The 19194-nt window shown below is 42.7% G+C and overlaps 3 protein-coding genes across 9 annotated transcripts in view; 1 reads left to right on the top strand and 2 right to left on the bottom strand.

Moving 5' to 3' along the window:
* Positions 1 to 705: 705 nt before the first annotated feature.
* On the bottom strand, positions 706 to 3550 carry LOC308479162 (putative G-protein coupled receptor 139). The gene is made up of 2 exons (XM_081009608.1): positions 3382 to 3550; positions 706 to 2001 (listed from the first exon to the last, which is right to left on the bottom strand). Exons 1-2 carry the CDS (start codon positions 3452 to 3454, stop codon positions 1076 to 1078), a joined length of 999 nt encoding a protein of 332 aa, XP_080865734.1. The 5' UTR covers positions 3455 to 3550; the 3' UTR covers positions 706 to 1075.
* A 2467-nt stretch (positions 3551 to 6017) lies between these two features.
* Positions 6018 to 14288, bottom strand: TMEM183A (transmembrane protein 183A). The gene is given in 9 exon segments (XM_081010605.1): positions 6018 to 6308; positions 6529 to 6684; positions 6889 to 6963; positions 9500 to 9680; positions 11207 to 11366; positions 12166 to 12318; positions 13875 to 13964; positions 14067 to 14133; positions 14136 to 14288. Coding segments are annotated over 9 exon segments (1101 nt in total). The 5' UTR covers positions 14172 to 14288; the 3' UTR covers positions 6018 to 6125.
* Positions 14289 to 17829: 3541 nt separating this feature from the next.
* PPFIA4 (PTPRF interacting protein alpha 4) overlaps positions 17830 to 19194 on the top strand; it is a 116034-nt gene continuing 114669 nt past the window's right edge. For 6 of the 7 annotated variants that reach the window (XM_081010579.1, XM_081010581.1, XM_081010582.1 and 3 more), the window contains exon 1: positions 17830 to 17947. The gene's annotated coding sequence lies outside the window, so the exon portion shown is untranslated. The remainder of the gene's footprint in view (positions 17948 to 19194) is intronic. The other variant, XM_081010580.1, reaches the window with a different exon arrangement.

Here is a 19194-nt window from a genome sequence, read left to right on the forward strand (position 1 = left end):
AGCATATTCTTGGCAACAGAGGAAAGAACGGCAGTCTTACAGGAAATTAAATGTATGGGGAACTGATAGTACAAATATATTTCCCTCCCCGCTTCCCTGTATGTTTGCTCAGCATTAATAAAGCATGTGGGTGTTAAATCTCACAGGAATCAAGTACAAGGGCAGAGAGGCGGCCATTTAATCCATGATTTCTGCTTCCAGTGTCAGGGCTGTGCTGTTTAGATCTGTATTGTGGCTCTGAAATGATACAGATGTCCAACCCACCACAAGATTGGACAAGCGTTTTACCGTACACAATTTGACACCAAGGCAGAGCAGAACTAAGCAGTAGAATTCTGCTATATTCAGAAAGGTACACATTACTGAGCAAATGTAAGGGTTATTAGTAGTGTGTGGGAGGAAGAAACAGATTTCTCTACAAGAAGCAAAGTCGGCGCTATCGGCTTCCGCTACTTCAGGCAGTGGGCTGTTGCTATTTTAGGCTGGGCTTCAGCTACACAGAATGCACAATTATAGTTATTATTATTCAGTGCTTCTTTTCTGGGGGTACGCAAGGGTATGCAGTACCAGCACTCCCCGCCCCCTGCAAATGTTAAAAGTGCACTTACTGTAACAATGGTACTGTTGTTGTTGTTATTATTTATTCCATTTACCGTATATACCGCCATTCATCAAAAGATCTCAGGGCGGTTCACAAATAAAGACCCTTCTCTCTGCCTGAAAGAGTAGGAGGTTGGTGATCGAATGAAGCAGACGGTGCTGGTACATGTGGTGTTTGTGTGTGTATGTGCAGAGGCTGTTTAAATAACGGGAGGCAGTGTGAAAATATATGTATCAGTGGATTGGTAATGGCCCAGCAAATTCTTTCAAAATCATGGGAGACACTCATCCATTTGGGTGCCTTTGCTGCTGTCACTGAAAAGCAGGCATCCAGGTAGGCTGAAGCTGTGAGCCATTGGGACATGGAACCAGTTGCATCTTCCCACCTGCAAGAGCACTGAAGGCAGAGCTCAGGTGGCCTGACTCAGCTGCAAAATAGATGTATCCGAACATCTCTGTTGGATGGTATGTTGTTCTATGCCTGGAAAACAACAGGTAGGGTTTTTCTTTTTGCTTGCCAGGGATGCACGATGATCTTCAGATACCGGATAAGCTCCCTTCGGAAGGCAGATTGGGTGCAGGCATAGAGATACATATTGGCAGCAGTGTTGGTCATTTCCAGCATGGTCCCTATATCTGCCACAATGTTTATGGTCTTGGAGTAATCTTTCCTTTCTATGTCATAGTAGCAGGTCTTGATGATGATTTGGGTAACAAACCTTGTGGTACAGAGATAGGCAAATGTCATTGAAACTGTCACCAGGAGGATAACGGACTTCTTTTTTGGTTTCCCTAAGTGAGTTTTAGGCGGGGTTCTATGCAACACCTCTCGAGAGAGACAGTGCACCTTGTTATGGCGCATTATCTGTCTTAGAATGAGGCTGTTCAAGGTGAAGATGATGGTGTATGGGATAATATAGAGCAGAGAAGTCTGAAACCACACAAGCGCTTCAACATATGTTCTGGAGAGCTTAGGGTTATACTTGCAGATAGAAAGTCCTGTAGCATTCTCCACCGCCGAATAGTTTGACCAGTAATGGGGGATGGCCACAATGTAGCTGCAGACATGGATCACACCAATAGCATACAGTGTGTTCCTGGCAGAACAGATTCTCATCTTTAGCCTGAAGGTGTTGATAGTGATAAAGCGCTCAATGGTGAAGGAGACCACCAGCCAGACAGAAGTGTTGACTGCACCATAACAGAAAACATCCCGCAGGGTACACCAGGGGTCACTGTACCAGAATGGTCTTTCACTGAAATGTTCTGTGACCATCTCAAGGAGGACGAAAAGAACAAGGACCACTGTGTCTGAGAAGGACATGGCCATGAGGTGGTACCGACTGGAAGGGGCAATACGACAGTTCTTTCGCCACAAGATGAACAATGTCATAATATTTGCTGCAATGAAAAACAAGACCATGTAACCCAAGAACCAGGACCAAATTCCGTACCTGGAAGCCTGTAATCAATAAACCGTATGCCTAATACACGTCAGTGTAGCCCTGACCCCACCTGCTTTGTGCCTTGGCCCTGTATTTTCACAACACTTTTGTCTTCTTGTGTCCCCTACACTCTGCCGTTCCCTAGACCTGTTTCCTCCGCTAACCCTTATATCTGCTTGTTCTGTTTATTCCTTCAGCTACTCTTCACCTCAACTGAGGGACCTCGTCTCAGTTTAGCAGCCCGTTTACTCTCCACATACCTCCCCAAAATCTGTATGAAGTATGGATCCCAAATATACGACATTCTCCTCTCTCATAGATGTTGAGCTACAAACATTCCGTTGCTGTTTCCTTCTCCCTGAGCAATTCAAATATTTGGAAACACTGTCCCATCAGCTCACTCAATTGGCTTCCCCATTGCAATTATTACTGCAGATAAGTCCATCGTACATGTTGGGTAAACTATTGCTTAGCTGGCAACCAAGGATCAGGTTCCAAGAAAAAATAAAGCCAATAGAGCTTCCTCTTTCATGGCACTATGCTAAGGGGTTGTATCCAGCATTTGGCATCCAACCGAGTAAGCTTTTCAACAAGTTCTCCAGTTGTAGAGTCAGAATATAAAAGTGCATTTCTGCCAATGTACTCACACAAGGTATCTAAAATAAAGATACCAAACCACCTTGTGTGAGTACATTGGCAGAAAGGCACTTTTTATGTTCTGACACTACAACTGTGGAGAAAGTCAACAGACTTTTCTCAGGCCACTGGTGGTCCTTCAGGAGCTAAATTCTACCCTGTTCTATCCCCTGCAAATTGGGAAGAAGAGTTATTTAGATTATCATTCAGCATCCTAAAACATCTATGACTGTTTCTCTCATTTTTAAATGGTTCCAATGCTATCAGTGTAAACACATTTGAAGTAAATTTCAAGACAGTTGCAAGTCATATGTCAGCTGAAGATCACTGAGAAATAAGCTCAAAGCAGGCTCAGCTGGAATACTGATTTGTAAACATCTCTAATGGCTGTCAGATGATGGAAGAACTGCATGAGAATCACTTACAGACATTATACAGGCTGTCAGAAATCCCAAGGACACAAGAGGGAGAGCAGCTTCTAAAGCACGACCCAGCTTTAAGGACTGTTTTTCTCTCCTCATTCAAAACTGTATTTTTCTTCTCCCCTTTCAGTGAGAAGCCCCTCCCCCCGCCCGCATCGCTGACTGTTGCTCTACCAGACATTAAATCTTTGTTGCTTCTGTGGTTGCATCCCTTGCTCAGGAAGACAGCCCAATTTTGGAAGACATTTCTAATTGCTGCTTACGTCCAGCATACTTACATGGGATCCCGATTATTGCTAGAAGTGGATAGAACACTTTATTTAGTGTTACCATCCAGTGTTCTGACGGCATTCTGAAATCCAGTTCTCTGGCAAATGTCTTGTCTGCTAGTGTTAAAAGACAGTCCAGTATTTCCTTATGGCAGGACTGTCCTGTGTTTATCTTCCTAATTGCTATCTGTTTAAATAATCAGTAACTTAATTTAATTTAGCACCTACAAATCTCAGGTTAATTATTATCAGGTTAGTTATGAAAGGAGAGGATATGCACAGAGACAAGATTATGAGCACAAAATTAAACATGATCAACTAAAGTGGTAGAATAAGGTAATGGATATATCCGTAAATTCTCTAGTGCAGGCAAAAAAAAAGGATGGATGCTGCTCTAGGTTCATGATTGAATTTTAGCCTTATTTTGTTTTAAATTTGTCCCACTTGTCTCTGATTTTACTCTTTAACATGTTTCTTGCTATTGCAACTTTGATTGCCTTTCATATGACAAGAATTTGCTTTTTGTATTTCAGTTTTATGGCTCACGAGGAAGGAAAAATTTAACTCAGAAAATGCCAAATGCCACTTGACACCAACACCTGAAATGTTCTTCTGTTTGGAAAGCCAAACACACTGATCTTTGCAATATAGAAGAACTACGCACCAAGCAGAAAGCCTCCCACTATTAAGGTGGTAATCAGATAAAAGGTCCCAGGAGAACTGAAATAGGGGTATCAAATACAAGAAAAGGAAATGTGAGGAAACCGTGCCGTTGCAAAAACTCATACAAGATCTAATAAATGCAAGAGTTGTAGAAGTCAAAACCACAGTGAAGAGAAGCAGCAATTGCAAGAATCTCTTGAGCCAGTCACCAGTTTCACCTCAAACCATGTTATGTGTAGTTTGAATTTGATCTTTATAATAATAGAATTTAACAGTATTCAAAGTAGGATTATATATTGATGTTATTTCTGTTTACTTGTAAGCCACTCTGGCAGTTTTTCTGGCTGAAGAGTGGGCTATAAATGCTGTGAATGAATACATAAAATGCCCACCAAGTGTGCTCTGTGTGTGTGTGTATATAAGGAGAAAAGAGCTGCACCCGAGTGGGAGGGATAGTGCAAATTCAGGTTCCCTTTAAAGCTAGCTCCCACACCACTTTCTTTTCCTTAGCCTGTGATTTTCCCATTGGTTCCTTCACTTGCATACATCTGCTGCTCTTAGCTGTTTCCTATTCAAATAGAACCCACCTTCAATTTGTTAGCAAAGTAACTACTGCATTGTCCAAGCCTGAGATAGTACTTCCAGACAATAGCCATCTCATTTGAATGCCCAGCTTCAATTCTTTATCCTTTACTTTGTGGCTTGTTAATGCAAGTCACAGACCCCTTTCCTTCCTATGCATCACCTGTTTGATACCTAAATGGGTAGGAAGTGAGGGTCAGGTGTAGTGTAATGACCATGAATATGAAAAGGCAGGGTCTCCCTCAAGTGGCATTTAGCAAAGGCGCTAAATAGACAGGGGGGAGACACTATTTGCCAGATGAAAAGTTGCAGATTTCCTACATATTTATTGTCTTATCTTACTTCCTCACATCTTGTCAATGGGCTCTTCATCGGCCTGCGCTGTTGAATAGCTCAAGAGGAAGAGGCAAGACTTGCAGAGGTTTAATAATTTCTACAATTAATGGGTGGTATTAAATTAAGTAACTGTGCAAGCCCAAGTTCCACCTGGGCAACAGGACTTTCCCTCCCCCTCCCTAACCAAAATATACTTCAAAGTATTAGGGAAAGCCACAGAACATATTTAATTGGTGCACCGGGGGAGGAGAAGGGGAAAATGTTCTGTGAATACAACCCAATGACATTATGTTAAAACTTGTTTTGCCCAACTGTCTACCCTAACACTACACTTTGGTGACCATGTATCTTCTTTCTATAGCTAAGAAAAATGGAGCCTTATGAGCAAGTTGCTTATAGAATTTTCCAGTATTTTGGCTAGTATATTATCCAAGTCAGAAGTGACTTTGTTATAGACCAATTACTCCAAGAAATCCTAATAAGCTAGCAAGGTAGTAAGCATTCCTCCAATTACTGCAAAATTGAGACTAAGATAATTATACAGTTCCCTGAAGTACAGTACACAGGGAAGTAGTTATATAGCATGTGCAAGCAGACCGAGCTAAAGAGAACTTTCTACTACAGCCAGTATCTTCTGAAGACACACATTTAAGCAAGTCAGCTCTCAGTTCTACTTCACCTTTGTTCTACAAAGATAGTCTGTGAACTATCTATGTCCAAGGCATAGAGTGAGTAAGTCCTGCTAGAAGTAATCAAGACTGGTGAGGATATATAACCCTGCAGTCCTTGTAGTTTCCTTACTGAGCACACCAGTCCAAGTATGCTGTAAAGAGATAACCAGAAACTATCACTTTAACTTGGATATACCACTAGTACCTGAACTGTCATTCTATATAGAAACAATAGGCTTTTCTCATAAAGGTGGTGATAATTTTCATTGGCACCAGACAAGTTTTAGCTGAAGCTTCCCCGCCCCCCCCGATCATAAAATGCCTTCCATAAGTGCTTATGCAACCTTATCATAAAATATTCCTCCCATTGCTGACCAAATACAGAGACTTGACTTATCAAGTTTAGTCATTTATGGAGATGGTATATAGTATATAGTCTACAAATATAACCAGGATTCTTGAATTTTTTTCCAGTTCATATGACAAACTACTTGAGAGTTTTCAGGTGTATGAAGAAGGGAATTGTGGGTGCCACCAATCAAAAAGGCGCACACTGTGCACAGGGTCCATTACAACTTGCACTCCATGGTCAAATCTGTGTTTCTTGCCACTCCAAACTGGAGAATCGTGGAACACCATTTTCACTCTGTGATGCCTCATGTCGGTGCTCACATTTATCGTGAACTGCAAATAAGATAAATCAGAAACATTAAGATCTGGACCTGTCAAATATGAACGCTATTTACTGTAGGATTTGAATGTGCAAATTTTAAGAATAAGCTTTATCATTTGAGGAAATAATTCCTCACAATATAAATTTTTTTTCTAGCAATACTGGTAGAAAGATAGCACAGGACATATTTTTGAAGCTATGGTTGAAAAGTACAGAAGTTCTAACACTTACCAATGTAACTGTCATGCCCATGACTATAGGAATATATATGAAATCAAGAGTAGTGATCTGCAGCAGACAGCAGTCTTGGTCAGGGTTCATGTGGACATCTTTGTACCGGATGGGTGGTTGAAGATGTTTCAAACACTTATTCTTGAAAGACTTATTCTTGAAAGAAATATGCCCATTAGTTTGCTAGAAACTGATTCCATATCTATAAACTTTCATAACTGCAGACTATTCCTGAAATATTTTCGATTGCTGCTTTTTATGTCTGTTTTTAATTGTGGTTTAATATTATGTTTATTATTTTACTATATTGTGGTATATAAATAACATCCATGAAATTGCTAAGTTGTTTAGCTTTCATACCTGCCTTTGGAATTTGAAGCTGAATTCCCACAGTGAAGGCTGTCGACCAACTTTTTTAGACCAGAAAAGCAGACACTGATGCAGAAAAGAGAAAGGTTTCTTTTTAAAACAACAACAACAACAACAACAACAAAACTGCTTTAAAGCAGTTTGTACATAGTCAAATTAATACACTTTGCATGGCCCATGAATCAAATTGTTATTTTTTTGCAGTGCTATGAGGCAGCATAGCACTTGGTAAAAGCTTAAAACATGCTTCTGCCCCAAACATTACATGTGAAATCTGTGTCAAACATGACACAAACCAGTCATGCAATATAGCTATTTGCACATAGCACTCACATTGAAACACCTGAAAATAAAGAAACCAAGAGCAGAAAAGTGACAATAAGATGAACTACTGGTATATTATTAGTTGAAGCTTCAGGGCACATAGTTGTGCATTCAGGTTAGGGGCATATATTCTATAGATAAGTTTATAACCACATGGGACAATTTACACCTACACTTACAGTTATCAAGGTGCAGTTGGTGCAGAATGATTGCTGACAGGGCTAAAGACTTGTCAGCATGTTAACGCTCAGAGATCTACAGATTGCAGATTTGCTAGCGGGCCAGGTTCAAGGTGTTATTATTGGTATATAAAGCCCTTAACAACTTTGGACCAGTTTACCTACAAGATCACCTAACCCTACATGCATCCATGACTGCTTTGATTGGCAGAATTGACCCTTCTGCAGGTGCCACATATTACCTGTTCTGCATTTGTAAGAACTTGATTGTTCAATGTGGCAGAGCCTGCACTTTGGAATTCCCTGCCCATTGAGATCAATCATGTACCTTCACTGTACTCTTCTGGTGCCTGCTAAAAACATTCCTGTTTATACAATGGTACCTTGGTTGTCGAAAGTAATACATTCCGGAAGACTGTTTGACAACCAAGGCGCGAAGAGCAGCTGCAAAGTCAATGGGGAAATTTGAAAAAAACAATGCAGTGGAAGCCGTTCGACTTACGAGGCATGTTTGAAAATGGAAGCAATTACTTCCGGGTTTTCGGTGTTCAAAAACCGAAATGTTTGGCTTCCGAGACCCTCAAAAACCGGGGTACCACTGTACAAGCCTATCCAGATGCTTAGAAAGTTGAGGTAATTTTAATATGTTATGTATTTTAACTTGTGTATGTTTTCAAGTGGAGTTGTATTTTTCTTGACTTTACTGTTTTATCTTTTGTAAACTGCTGAGTTTTTATTATTACTAAACAATCCCCTCCAAACAAGAGAGAAAAAGACCCAAGTCCAAAGGCAACAATTGCTGATTCATTCTTCTTACAGACAATAAGAGGGAGACACTCTTCTATTCAAGGGCGATTCTTCCCTTTAGTCCTAGGTATTGTATAGATAAGAGCCTACACTAGTAACTATCTATTGTAAGCATCAAACCTTCATTCTTCATAAAGGAGACATGCACAAGCCAAATTTTAGTTAAGTTCAGAAGCATGCAGCAAGGAGCTTTCATGCAAACTTGCCTCTCTTCATAGCTTGTCAGAAGCATGCTCCCCTGTTAACTATCCCACTCCTCTGAGCAGCCTTGGGTATGAGTTACAAGGAGGAAAGTAGTTTAACACATGAATACCTCCTAAGGGGCTGAGGACGTCATCCACATGTCAGCTGCCCTACCCTTCAGATGTGTACCATGTGGCCTGCTGCTCCAAACAGTGGGGATGTCCTTAAGGGCAAACTTCTGCTGACACCACAACGGCTCCAGTGTCCCACAGAAGCTACACTGGGAAAGAGAAAGGGAAATTAAATACAAGATCTGGATTCAGTAACCAAAGGGTCCAAGTTCCTCTGCCTTGCATGCTCAATGCAGTCAATCTCCCGTAAGAGAGAGGAGACTCTAAATGAGGAATACCCAAATCAAAGTGTAGAGGCTCTGTGGCTGCACAGTGCGCAAACACACTGCTATATTCACAAATGCGTAACTTGCATTTCAATAATGCAAAGGTGCAATGAAGTAAGATTGATGGCAAATGCCTACGCTTGCAGAATTTAAGCAAAACCATAACTGTTACTGCAACACAGATTTTTGACATTTAATTTCCTTTTATAAAGTTAATTTACAAATACACGGGATGTAGATTGTTAGTATGACTGCACTATTAGCTGTGGACACCAAAGCCGTTGTGATGTGAACATGAAGAATCAAAGATGTCAATCCTTCTTTTCCATTAGATTGGGAACTGGCTAGCTCACAACCTCCTAGGAAAGAAAAATTTGACAAGGGAGTACAAGCTGCTTTGAAACAGATATTAGTTGTGCATACACATTGCCAATGGACATGGAAAATGTTAATCTTGTATTTTAAGAGTAAACATCTTAATTTCTGCTTTGGCAGGTCAAAGATCAGGCACTCATAGAATAAGATGCCTGCAGAAATCCAGAGCCAAGGCTTTAATAAACAGTAAGTAAATATGCACAAATGTGCTGCTGGCAAAAACAAATCCTGTCCAAAAATGTGAGTTGAGAAGTGGGCTCAAACACATGCATTTCATTGCTTCAACAGAAATACAACACCACACCACTTGGATAAGAGCACATTTCTTCAAACTTACTTTTGAATTTTTGAGAGTGCTTGGTGTAGTTTCTGGGATAGCTGGATTCTTGGCTACCTGAGAAACAAAAGGTCTGTACATGTGGTACAAAGACCGAATTACACACGCACGAAGGCAGTACAACTTTTCCACTGACTCTGGCTGTAAACGGACCGGAAGGGATGCATTTCTGTTGTAGTGCCTAAAATGCAAACAAAAATTCATGTAAGACAAATACTAAATTTCATGCAAAGACTACTTAAACCAGTGTTTCTCAGACAGAGTTTGCTCCCCCTTTTGAGATGCATTCTGTTTTTGGCCACACCCTCTCCAAATCCAGTATCAACTATCTGTTCCACATAATGTCAAGCATAGATTCATTTGAACACTGGAATTAGAATGAGAACTCCACAAGGCATCTTAACATCTCCTAATAAAAAAAGTGGAAGAGCAATGACCCTCACTAAAACTAATGTGAAGAGCGCATGCAGCCCACTCATGTATCTTAGTTGGTGAGGGAAGGGAGGTTCCATCTGCCTCAGCATCCCTGCCCTTTTAGGTAAACCCAAAAAAATACTAAAAATGGCAGGTATCTGACAAAGTCAAACTAAGATTTGACCCACTGAAATCAATGGACTAAAGTTAGTAAAGTTCACCATTTTATTTGGTCTGCTCCAAGTATGAAAGTCATATACCACCCTATAACACCCCCATCACATTTATTTTAAATGTTCGCCACCATGGATTTTTCTCCTGTACTATTCGTCAACCTATGCATAATCAAAGTCCAGGTTTACAGTGGAGAACCAGATAGTTCAGCATTCTAAAAATGCTGATCATACCTACATGAAAAATCTTGTTAGTAAGATTAATGTAGAAAAAAACTGAAAAGGAATACTAGCTGAATGTACCAGGTCATTATGCCTTTTCCCATTCTCATTCATCCACTTATCATATACATCTGATAACCAGATTGTTGGAAAACAGCCTGGGGGTGCCCCTGCAGCCCTGAACTCAAGTGTCTTCTGGTATGCGCAGCTCTGGAATAGGCATTTCTTTTCTTCTCCAATACACTTCAGCGACATATATCAAATAATATATGCACACTAATCTTCTAGCTTAACACAGCAAGAAGCGTGAGACACTGTAGAGCTAATCTACGTATTTATTTATACACTACGTACAGACAAAGGGATTCAGGCGTCCTCTCTCTCCAGCTCTGAGAGAAGAACAGGCAAAAGTAAAAGCAAAAGTACAGTACAATAGCTAATACAGTGGAAGAGATAAAGACTGTCTAAGTGTTGCTCACCTATATTATAATATCCTCCCTCACACAGTAATACAAGTGTAGACACATTAACAGCAATTAGTATATTTACAGTTACAGTTACTTTAGCAGAAGCTGAAAAAAACAAGTACTACACAAAACACTGAGCTGGTCAACATAGAGATATAGCCAATTATGCCTCTTTCCTGTGATGCAGACACTGGTGTGCTCTCTTGTCCATCGTTCATAAAGCCAATGCAAAGCTTTGTGTCAAAATCCAGTGAGCCATATAATATCTCCCTACTGCTGCACAAGAAAAGAATTCCATTAATTTGACCATGTTATGCACATGGGAGGACTGCAGACCACATCCTGCATCAAAACTAGCCTACAGTTCAATTCTCCATTCTTCCTGTATGATGAATTACTACTGACAAAAAAACAGTTATAAATTGTCATACCTTCTATAAAGTCTGGTCCAAAAGGCAGCAGTACAAGTGACAATCCAGGCTTTTCTACAGATAAGAGAAAAATTCACAGTATCTTCTGGACGTATGTAGGAAGCCAGCACCAACCAAATATCAATGGGATAGTCTTTGCCTATCACCTCATCAGAATCATCTGAAGGAAAGGGAAAAAACCCGTTACTGACACTCATCCTATCAAGTCTTCAAGGATAGCAAGAAATGGACATTGCTTTGCTAGAACTAGGCTCCAAAGTGAGATTTACAACACCTTGCATCATGATGTAAAGTTGGCCCTCTCCACTGCCCCTTTTCTTGGTTGATTATTAATGGCTACTTTATTCTGGCAGGTTTTTGTCATATGTGGTTAATAAATGTTTTTATGCTTGATTTTAATTGTTGTTCCAACCTCCTTGGTTGACTGTTTAATATCATTTTTATACTACTGATGTTTTAAACTTTGTAAGCCATCCCAAGTGGTGCTTTTGCACCAGGACAGGGTATAAATGTTTTGATTGATTGATTACATGTAGGGGGAATTTCTTTAAAACACTCAATTTTTAAAAATCGTCTTCCACGCACGTCTCAAGGCAACGTACAGTATCAAGTATGTTACAATCAAGAACCTGGCAGTTAGTCTTTGCTCCCCAGCAAGTGCTAGGAAGCTATCAGCATAGTCAGCTGCAATATAAAGAGTTGCCCATTCAAACAACTTCATCTTCTAAGATCGTATTTCAGGTAGCCAATTAACTGACTCACGTTCAACCAGGAAGCTTCATGGCTGGAGCATGTCTACAATGGCTGTTGGCTAGGGTTTTTACCAGCTACAGAGGTAGTAAAAAGGAAGCTTGCATGCCAAATAAGGATAGAAACTTGAGAAACTACATAGCTCTCTCTCACACAAAGTAATTAATTTGACAAATGGGAATGACTGATTAAATCAACTCAGCTCTTACCTTTATGTCTCTTGCTTTTCTTTTTTCCAGACAATATTGAATCATTGGTGATATCCTTAGAATCCATTTCATCACAACTATCACAAGATTCTGCCACTGATAACACTTCATCAGTAGGCACATAAGAGGCTTCCAAACCACAAAGTGATTTTGCTAAAACCACAAAGAAAAAACATATTAAGATACAAGAGCTGGCAAATGCCTATGCTGAATGTTATCCTAGTAATCCAACTGTTAGAGGAGAAATAAATAGCCAACTGGTAGTTTCAAAAACAACATGAAGCCTATTTTACCAAACATGATTTGCTATCTGCACTGGTGGTGAAATTTCCAGTTGCTGGAAGTAGTGTGGTAGCACAAAATGTTCAGCTTCAAAGTAAACTAGTTAGTTTACGGGCCAGATTCCCTAAGGAATGGAAGTTACCGGTTTGGCTCTGATTAAAACTTTACACAGGAGAAGGTCAAGAGCAGGGAAGCTATAATGGGAATTAGGCAAGCCAAGACAGGGAGTCCAGAGGCAGCGGGTCTGAAGGAAGGGTGAACAGCAAGCAACAGACTAAGTAAGAGAAATCTGAACATATGGTAAGAGAATGGGGCTTGGGAAAAGTTCAGAGGTGACAGGGAAACTGATACAAGAAGAATCAAAGAAAAGTTTGCTTAGTATACAGAGAAGTTTTAGGAAGGCTAGCTCATAACACATTCTGGTTACAGAAAGCAAGCAAGAGAGTAGTGGTCTGAAAAGCAGGAAACTTGAGTCAATGGATGATTGAAAAATGGAGTTGGGGAGGAAGAAATAAGAAAAGCCAAAAAGAAAATGGGACTGGTACAATGCTATATGTTTGTCCTACACCTAGAGGAGAAGCTGTGTACACACATACATGTTTTTATTTGTACTCCGCCTTCCCATAGTTAAAACCATGCTCAAGGCAGATTACAACAAGAAAATCCATAATTACAAACATAATTAAGGTAGTCATAAACAGTAATTGAACAGCAGAAAGTACACAACCAAATCAAGCATTTTCCAGATAAATCATAAGATGTGAAATGGGGAAGGGAGATTTGGAGGACTGTGGACTCGGGACATGAGAGGGGATAGGACTACTCAATCTAGACTGCACATAGAAATTCTGTCATTTGCATCTTCAGATGTTTGTGCATTTAGAGCAGTAACGGGGCCAAAAAGCAGATATGATAAAAGCAAGTAGCTGACTTTTATTTATTGATTTATACTAACCATCTGGTTATTTGACTACAGGGCTCTAATAGTTTGTTAGCCTATAACAGCGTTTTTAAGTTTCTGATAGCGAGCGTACCATTTCTTCAGAATGAAAAGATTACAGGGACGTGCTCACTCTTCTGTTCTAAAGGCCCACATATACATGCATCAAGGATACATGGAGCCTCCTACTCTGACAAGCCTACAGTGATGAAAACAATTAATATAGTTGCTTAAGGTCTTCTCCTGGTGGGCAATGTGGTGGTCCCAGGTGCTATGATTAGACCATACCTTGGGACCTAATTAAATCCTGCAGTGTTTACGAGATTTGGGGGGGGGGGGTAGAGGAAGGCAAGAGGGCACCCGAAAGCGTTGGACACTAAAATACAGATTGCTAATTTTTTAATGCCAACATGCTCTAAGTAGCTTCTGTAACGACTCTCCAGGTCGGGGAAAAAACCCTCCGTGGGCCATTCAAGCCCGAACTCACCTTCCTGCTGCAGCGCGTTGGCCACAGCCTTTTTCACGCGGCCGGATTTCACCACGGAGGGGTCCGAATTCGCATAATCGGCTACGGTCACTACAGGCAGAAAACGAGAGTTTAAGGATCCGGAACAATAATGGCCGACTCCACCTCCCCCCCCCCCGCCTCGGTCACTAGCACTGGGCCTCAGCGACTCACCGCGCTCCAAGCAGACGTCGCCGGCCCGAGCCTTGAGACGTTTCCGGGCCCCGCGTTTACGCATGGCAAAGTGGACGCGGTTACTGGCCGGTCTCGGGGCGCCATTTCCTCGGCGAAAACCAGGCCGTGGAGCCTCGCTCGTCGGCTCCAGGCAGCTCCTCAGCCATCCCCGCTGAGGCCGGCCCCGTAAACGGACGTTACCGGCAACTCTCGCGACATCCAGAAGCGCCCCGGCGCGGGAGACGGACGCAATCGGGCCGCGACGCCGAGCCGTCACGTCATCAGCCTGCGAAAGTCGCGGCGGCTCGTTGAGGCGCGCAGGGCAGTGCGGCTTCTCCCCGCTGCGGTTGCCTCGTTTCTCACCGACGGGAAAGTGGTTGGGCGCCGTCGCCGCTGATGCGCTTTCACGAGATATCTCTTCTTGAAAACAACACCACGGGTCCTTCCTCTTTTTAAGGCTTTCCCACGGCCCTGCGTCCCAAATGCACCCCTTTCAAAGAGACAGGGCGGCACCGTATATAGATAGTACTTTCCGGGAAGAACTGCGGTCAGATTTCTGTTCAGCTTAAGCTTTAAATCACTCTCAGGCGACCCCATTTAACAAAGTTGTTGAGAGATCTTTTTCAGGATGAAACGCCAATATATTGTGAATTGCCTTCTGGGCGCTTTCTCCATCCAATAACTTCATACCACTCGCTGATGAAAGAAATGTTGCAAACTTCGTGGATTCCTCTAAGTAGCGACTTTTTAAAGTGTTCTGCAGCATGATAGGCAAGATAATGAAATGTACATCTTTTTATTACACTCTACAGAAAGTTAAACAGAGTTCCTCCAAGGCAGGCATAGGCAAACTTGGCCCTCCAGATGTTTTGGGACTACAACTCCCGTCATCCCTAGCTAGCAGGACCAGTGGTCAGGGGTGATGGGAATTGTAGTCTCAAAACATCTGGAGGGCCGAGTTTGCCTATGCCTGCTCCAAGGTCACCCCCACGGATCAGCAGAGTAGCTTTTTTTACACACAACAACCCTTAAAACACATGGGGGCAAACATCCGCCCCCAGCTATGCCCATGCTAGGTAGTAAAATGGGTGATACCCAGATTAACCTACAGGAGGCTGCAACTTAAGTGGGGGTTACACTTTGGGGTTTGTACCAAAGCCAAAATTGCATATAATCAAAGCATATTGGGTGCAATGGTGGGTGGGATTGCTAAAGTTCCCTCCCCCTCGGACACCTGTCCACCTTATTTTTTGCCATCTGCGTAAATCTGAATGTGCACAAGTTAAATGCATGTAAGTTGCCATTGTACTGTACTTCAGTTTATTTCAACCTTCCCCACTCAAGTTCTAATAACTTTTACACTTTTTCTCTCAAACAGTCGCCTCATCTTTTCTCCCAAGTTTTCCCAACTGAATTTGTATTATAATATCAAAGGATCACACTCTAGCATAAACCTGAAAGCATTAAATTCTGATATATTGGCCTAGTTCACTTACCATCAGCTTTTTCTAGATGAGAGGAATCAATACTCATTTCTTCTTTCACACAACACTTATAGTTCCCCCTCCCATCTTCTAAACAGCTATAGCTGCTCCTGCTGATAAAATCATTACTTCCAGCAACTTAGCCAAGAATTACATATTTAGAGAGCAATAGGCTGTGATTTTTTTTTGTTATGCAGTAACGAAATAACTTGATTTATATAGACTAAGAAAGCCTATAAAAACGAAACCAACAGAGCAGAATTCTTTATGCAATTTACCACATTGGGGGTGTGTGTGACCATAAATATGCTGCAAACAGATAAGGGAGGGGGGAAAGCTTAGCTTTCTCTTAACTGCAGATTGTTGATCTGCAAATATTAGCAAGTGATTTTTTTTTTAACATTGTCTCCTGCTTAATTGTAGATCAAGCTGCTGTTAAAGGCACAGCTGCAGGAACTGGTTAAAATATAGATGTGTTGCCAATCTCAAAAGATCTAAGAAAAAGCCCATTTTGGTTCAATCATGGTCTGCAAAATGTGTACACAATGATATATTCAGTGTTAGAGGACTAAAGCCATTCATGTTTAAAGTTAATTTCAGATAAATTAAGACTGCAATCCTAAACATGCACTTTCTGAGTAAACATGCATAGGATTGTGACAAAGTTTAGCAGTTATCTCACATGGGGAATTTAATTATACAAATTTAACTGATGATTTGCTATGTAGAATGCAGCAAGCTAAGTGGTCCAATGTCTTAATATAATCTATACCAGAACTTAGACGCTAGGAAGCTGCTTTACTTTATGCTGGTGTGCATCCTAAGGCCTAATTAGATTTAGGCTGCCTGTAAGAAACTCCTTTTTAAATTTAAAAATACTGTAATGGTTTTTAGCTCAAAAGGTAGTAAAGGGATTTAGCAATAGCTTAAACAGCTACAGAGAGTATGAAAACTATACCATTAAGGAGGTACTTTGTAGTGAATATAAATACTGTGTTCATCCTCCTAGACTACCTTTATGGTCTGCTACAGTGGGTTGCAGCTCTAAAGCTGCAGGTCTTCATCCCTACTGCTGTTCTTGTGCCACTGAAGAAAGTACAGAAGGCTGGAAAAAAATTGAAGTACTGTATTGAATTCAGTGGGACTTAATCCTCAGTACCTTATGTGTATGTATTATACACTGTGCTTTGATGCGCTCAGACCATGATGTCAGATTTTTAAAAACAGGTGTTGGCACTTTCTGTGAGCTTGGACATTATTTTTTTGCCTAACATTAACTGGTTTCCTCTCCTATTTCACCTTTCTCTGCTCCAGCTTAGCCTTGATGCCAAAGGATATCTCAATATTTCATACTGCATCATGAATTAAATGTTTATTTATGGAAGTTGGCACTGGCTAATAATTCAGAACCTTCCTTCCTCTCCCAAGTACAGCTAGAAGTCATGTCTCTGGCAGAATAGAGAAAACTTGGAAAGAGGCCCATTTCCTAGCAGTAGTACATACTCCAGCCTAATAAGCTCCTTAGCTAGACTCTCCTTTAGATTAGCACATGGAAAATGAGTTTTTGAATCTTTTTACTTGGATCGTGTATATATAGATATGTGCAGGACCTTCTCCCAGAATTGAACAGCAATACTGTACTGTGCAACTTGCACCCCAGTGCTATTTATTGGGTTCTCAGATAGGCGTCCATATCATCCCATTAATTACTGTGTGCTTTTAGGTAGCTCCCACTGTTTCCAACGGACATTATTAGGACGGCATGATCTTATGTGCCTTTACTCAATAACCAAGCCCCTTAAACCTGTGTTCCCTCACTTAGCTTGTGGGGAAGCCCCACTGAGCTCAATAGAACTTCAAACACGAACAGAATCGGGCTGTTAAATGCAAGCAGGTGGGTGTGTACTGCTATGTCCCGCTGAGCATGAGCATCAGCACCCACTTCCAAGGAGCAAGGACCATTCTGACTCCAAGCCAGCCAGCCACTCAACTCAAATGCTCTGATCCTCAGTATGCTTGGAGGAAATCCATCCCTCTGACATCAACGCGACTCCTTTTGCCAGGCAGCGGCGTTTAGGCTCCTCGTTTAGCAAATGACAAGGGACGTAAGAAAAAGTCCGTACCGCCAGCGCCGCTTTCTCCTTTTCCGCATGCGGAGAGGCGGGGCCAGAAGGAGCGGTCCTGAGAGCGCGGGGTAAGCGAGGCGCCTATTGAAACGGCGCTGGGAAATAATAGTGGAATAAAAAGGGGCGGGGCCACCTCGGCAAGAGGCCGGCGCGGGGGCGTGGCCTCCCGCGAGCAGAGAAGGGTGAGGCGGCATGGGGGGCGGGGCCTTCCGCGAGCAGGGACGCTGCCGTGGTAGCGGCTGCGGTGCGCGAAAGCTCCTTTCCGAAGCCGGTGAGTGGCGGTTGCTCCTGAGGGGAACGAGATGATGGGGGGGGGGGGAGGGGAGAAAGAGAGCGCGGGGTGCTGCCTTCAGGTTGGTTACCTCAGCGCGCCTGAGGGCGACTGGCCCGGATGGAAGCGGGAGCAGGCGAAGCGAGGGAGCCGTTGTCTCGCTGAGGGGGCTCTTTGCCGTGGTCGGGAATGCAAGGCGACGGCGGTGGTGGAGAAACGTGGCTGCCCAGTACCATCTTCGCCTCGCCGTTCTGAGGCGCTGCGGCTCGGCCGGGGTGGAGGCGGCTCGGGCGGGCGAAGCGAGCGTGACCACCCGCTCTTTCTCTCCAGGCCTCTGCCTGCCCGTCCTTGCCGCAGCATGTCAGTCAGAGAGCCCCCCTCGCCTGATTCGCTCCGCCGCCGCTGCTGCGGGGGGCGAATGAGGCCGCGAGCAGGTGCCCAGCGTGGCGGGCGGAGGCGCATCCATCGACGCCACCGTCCCTTTGGCTTCTCGGGCTCGCGTCATACCAGGGATGCTGGGAGTCGGGCAGGGTGGGAATGCGAAGCGAGGGTCTTTCTCAGCCCCTCCAAACCTTGGGGGGGGGGGGGAGTCTTCTGAGCTTAGCAGATATCGCCTGCCTCTCTTCTTCTGAAGCTACTTCGCTTCCACAGCTTTGGAGGTAAAGGTGATGGGCGTAGACGGCGGTCACTCAGGGACCGCGACGCTTCAAGTGCTGGGAAAGAGTACCGTGCTCATGTAGCCAAGCCTGGCCTTGCCAGTTCGCCACAGTCCAGTGTATTGATACTGATGATGCCCACAGAGTGAGAAGGGGGACGTGCGGGCCTAGTGCCATGTTTGCTGTGGCTTGTGGCTCTCATTGTGGAAAAGTAAAAAAGAATAAAAAGCTCCTGCTGGTTTATTTTCTTTTTAAACCTTGGCACCTGCTTCTACCAATAGGAGTATGAATTCTTTTCCCTGTGTCTCTTAGAAGGTGTTCAGTTTCAGCTGCTTTTGTGTGGTTCAGGGAGGGGTTATATTCAACACTTGGAAGATTATTATTAGAACCCAATGTATTTAGCTTAGAGATGGATTCTTTTGGTTTTGTAATTTGAGGCGCACATAGAAATCTGCATTTGATATTCACTGTTTTACAAACTGCGACTTTGCTTTCAGTTGGCAATTAGGGTGTCATGCTATTGCATAATTATTATTTGCTTGTTGGGTGGTGTATAATAGGCTATTGTGAAATCCAGCCCATGTCACAGGG

This window comes from Podarcis pityusensis (assembly GCF_964106645.2).
Source record: "Podarcis pityusensis genome assembly, chromosome: 6".
NCBI classification, from domain to species: Eukaryota; Metazoa; Chordata; class Lepidosauria; order Squamata; family Lacertidae; genus Podarcis; species Podarcis pityusensis.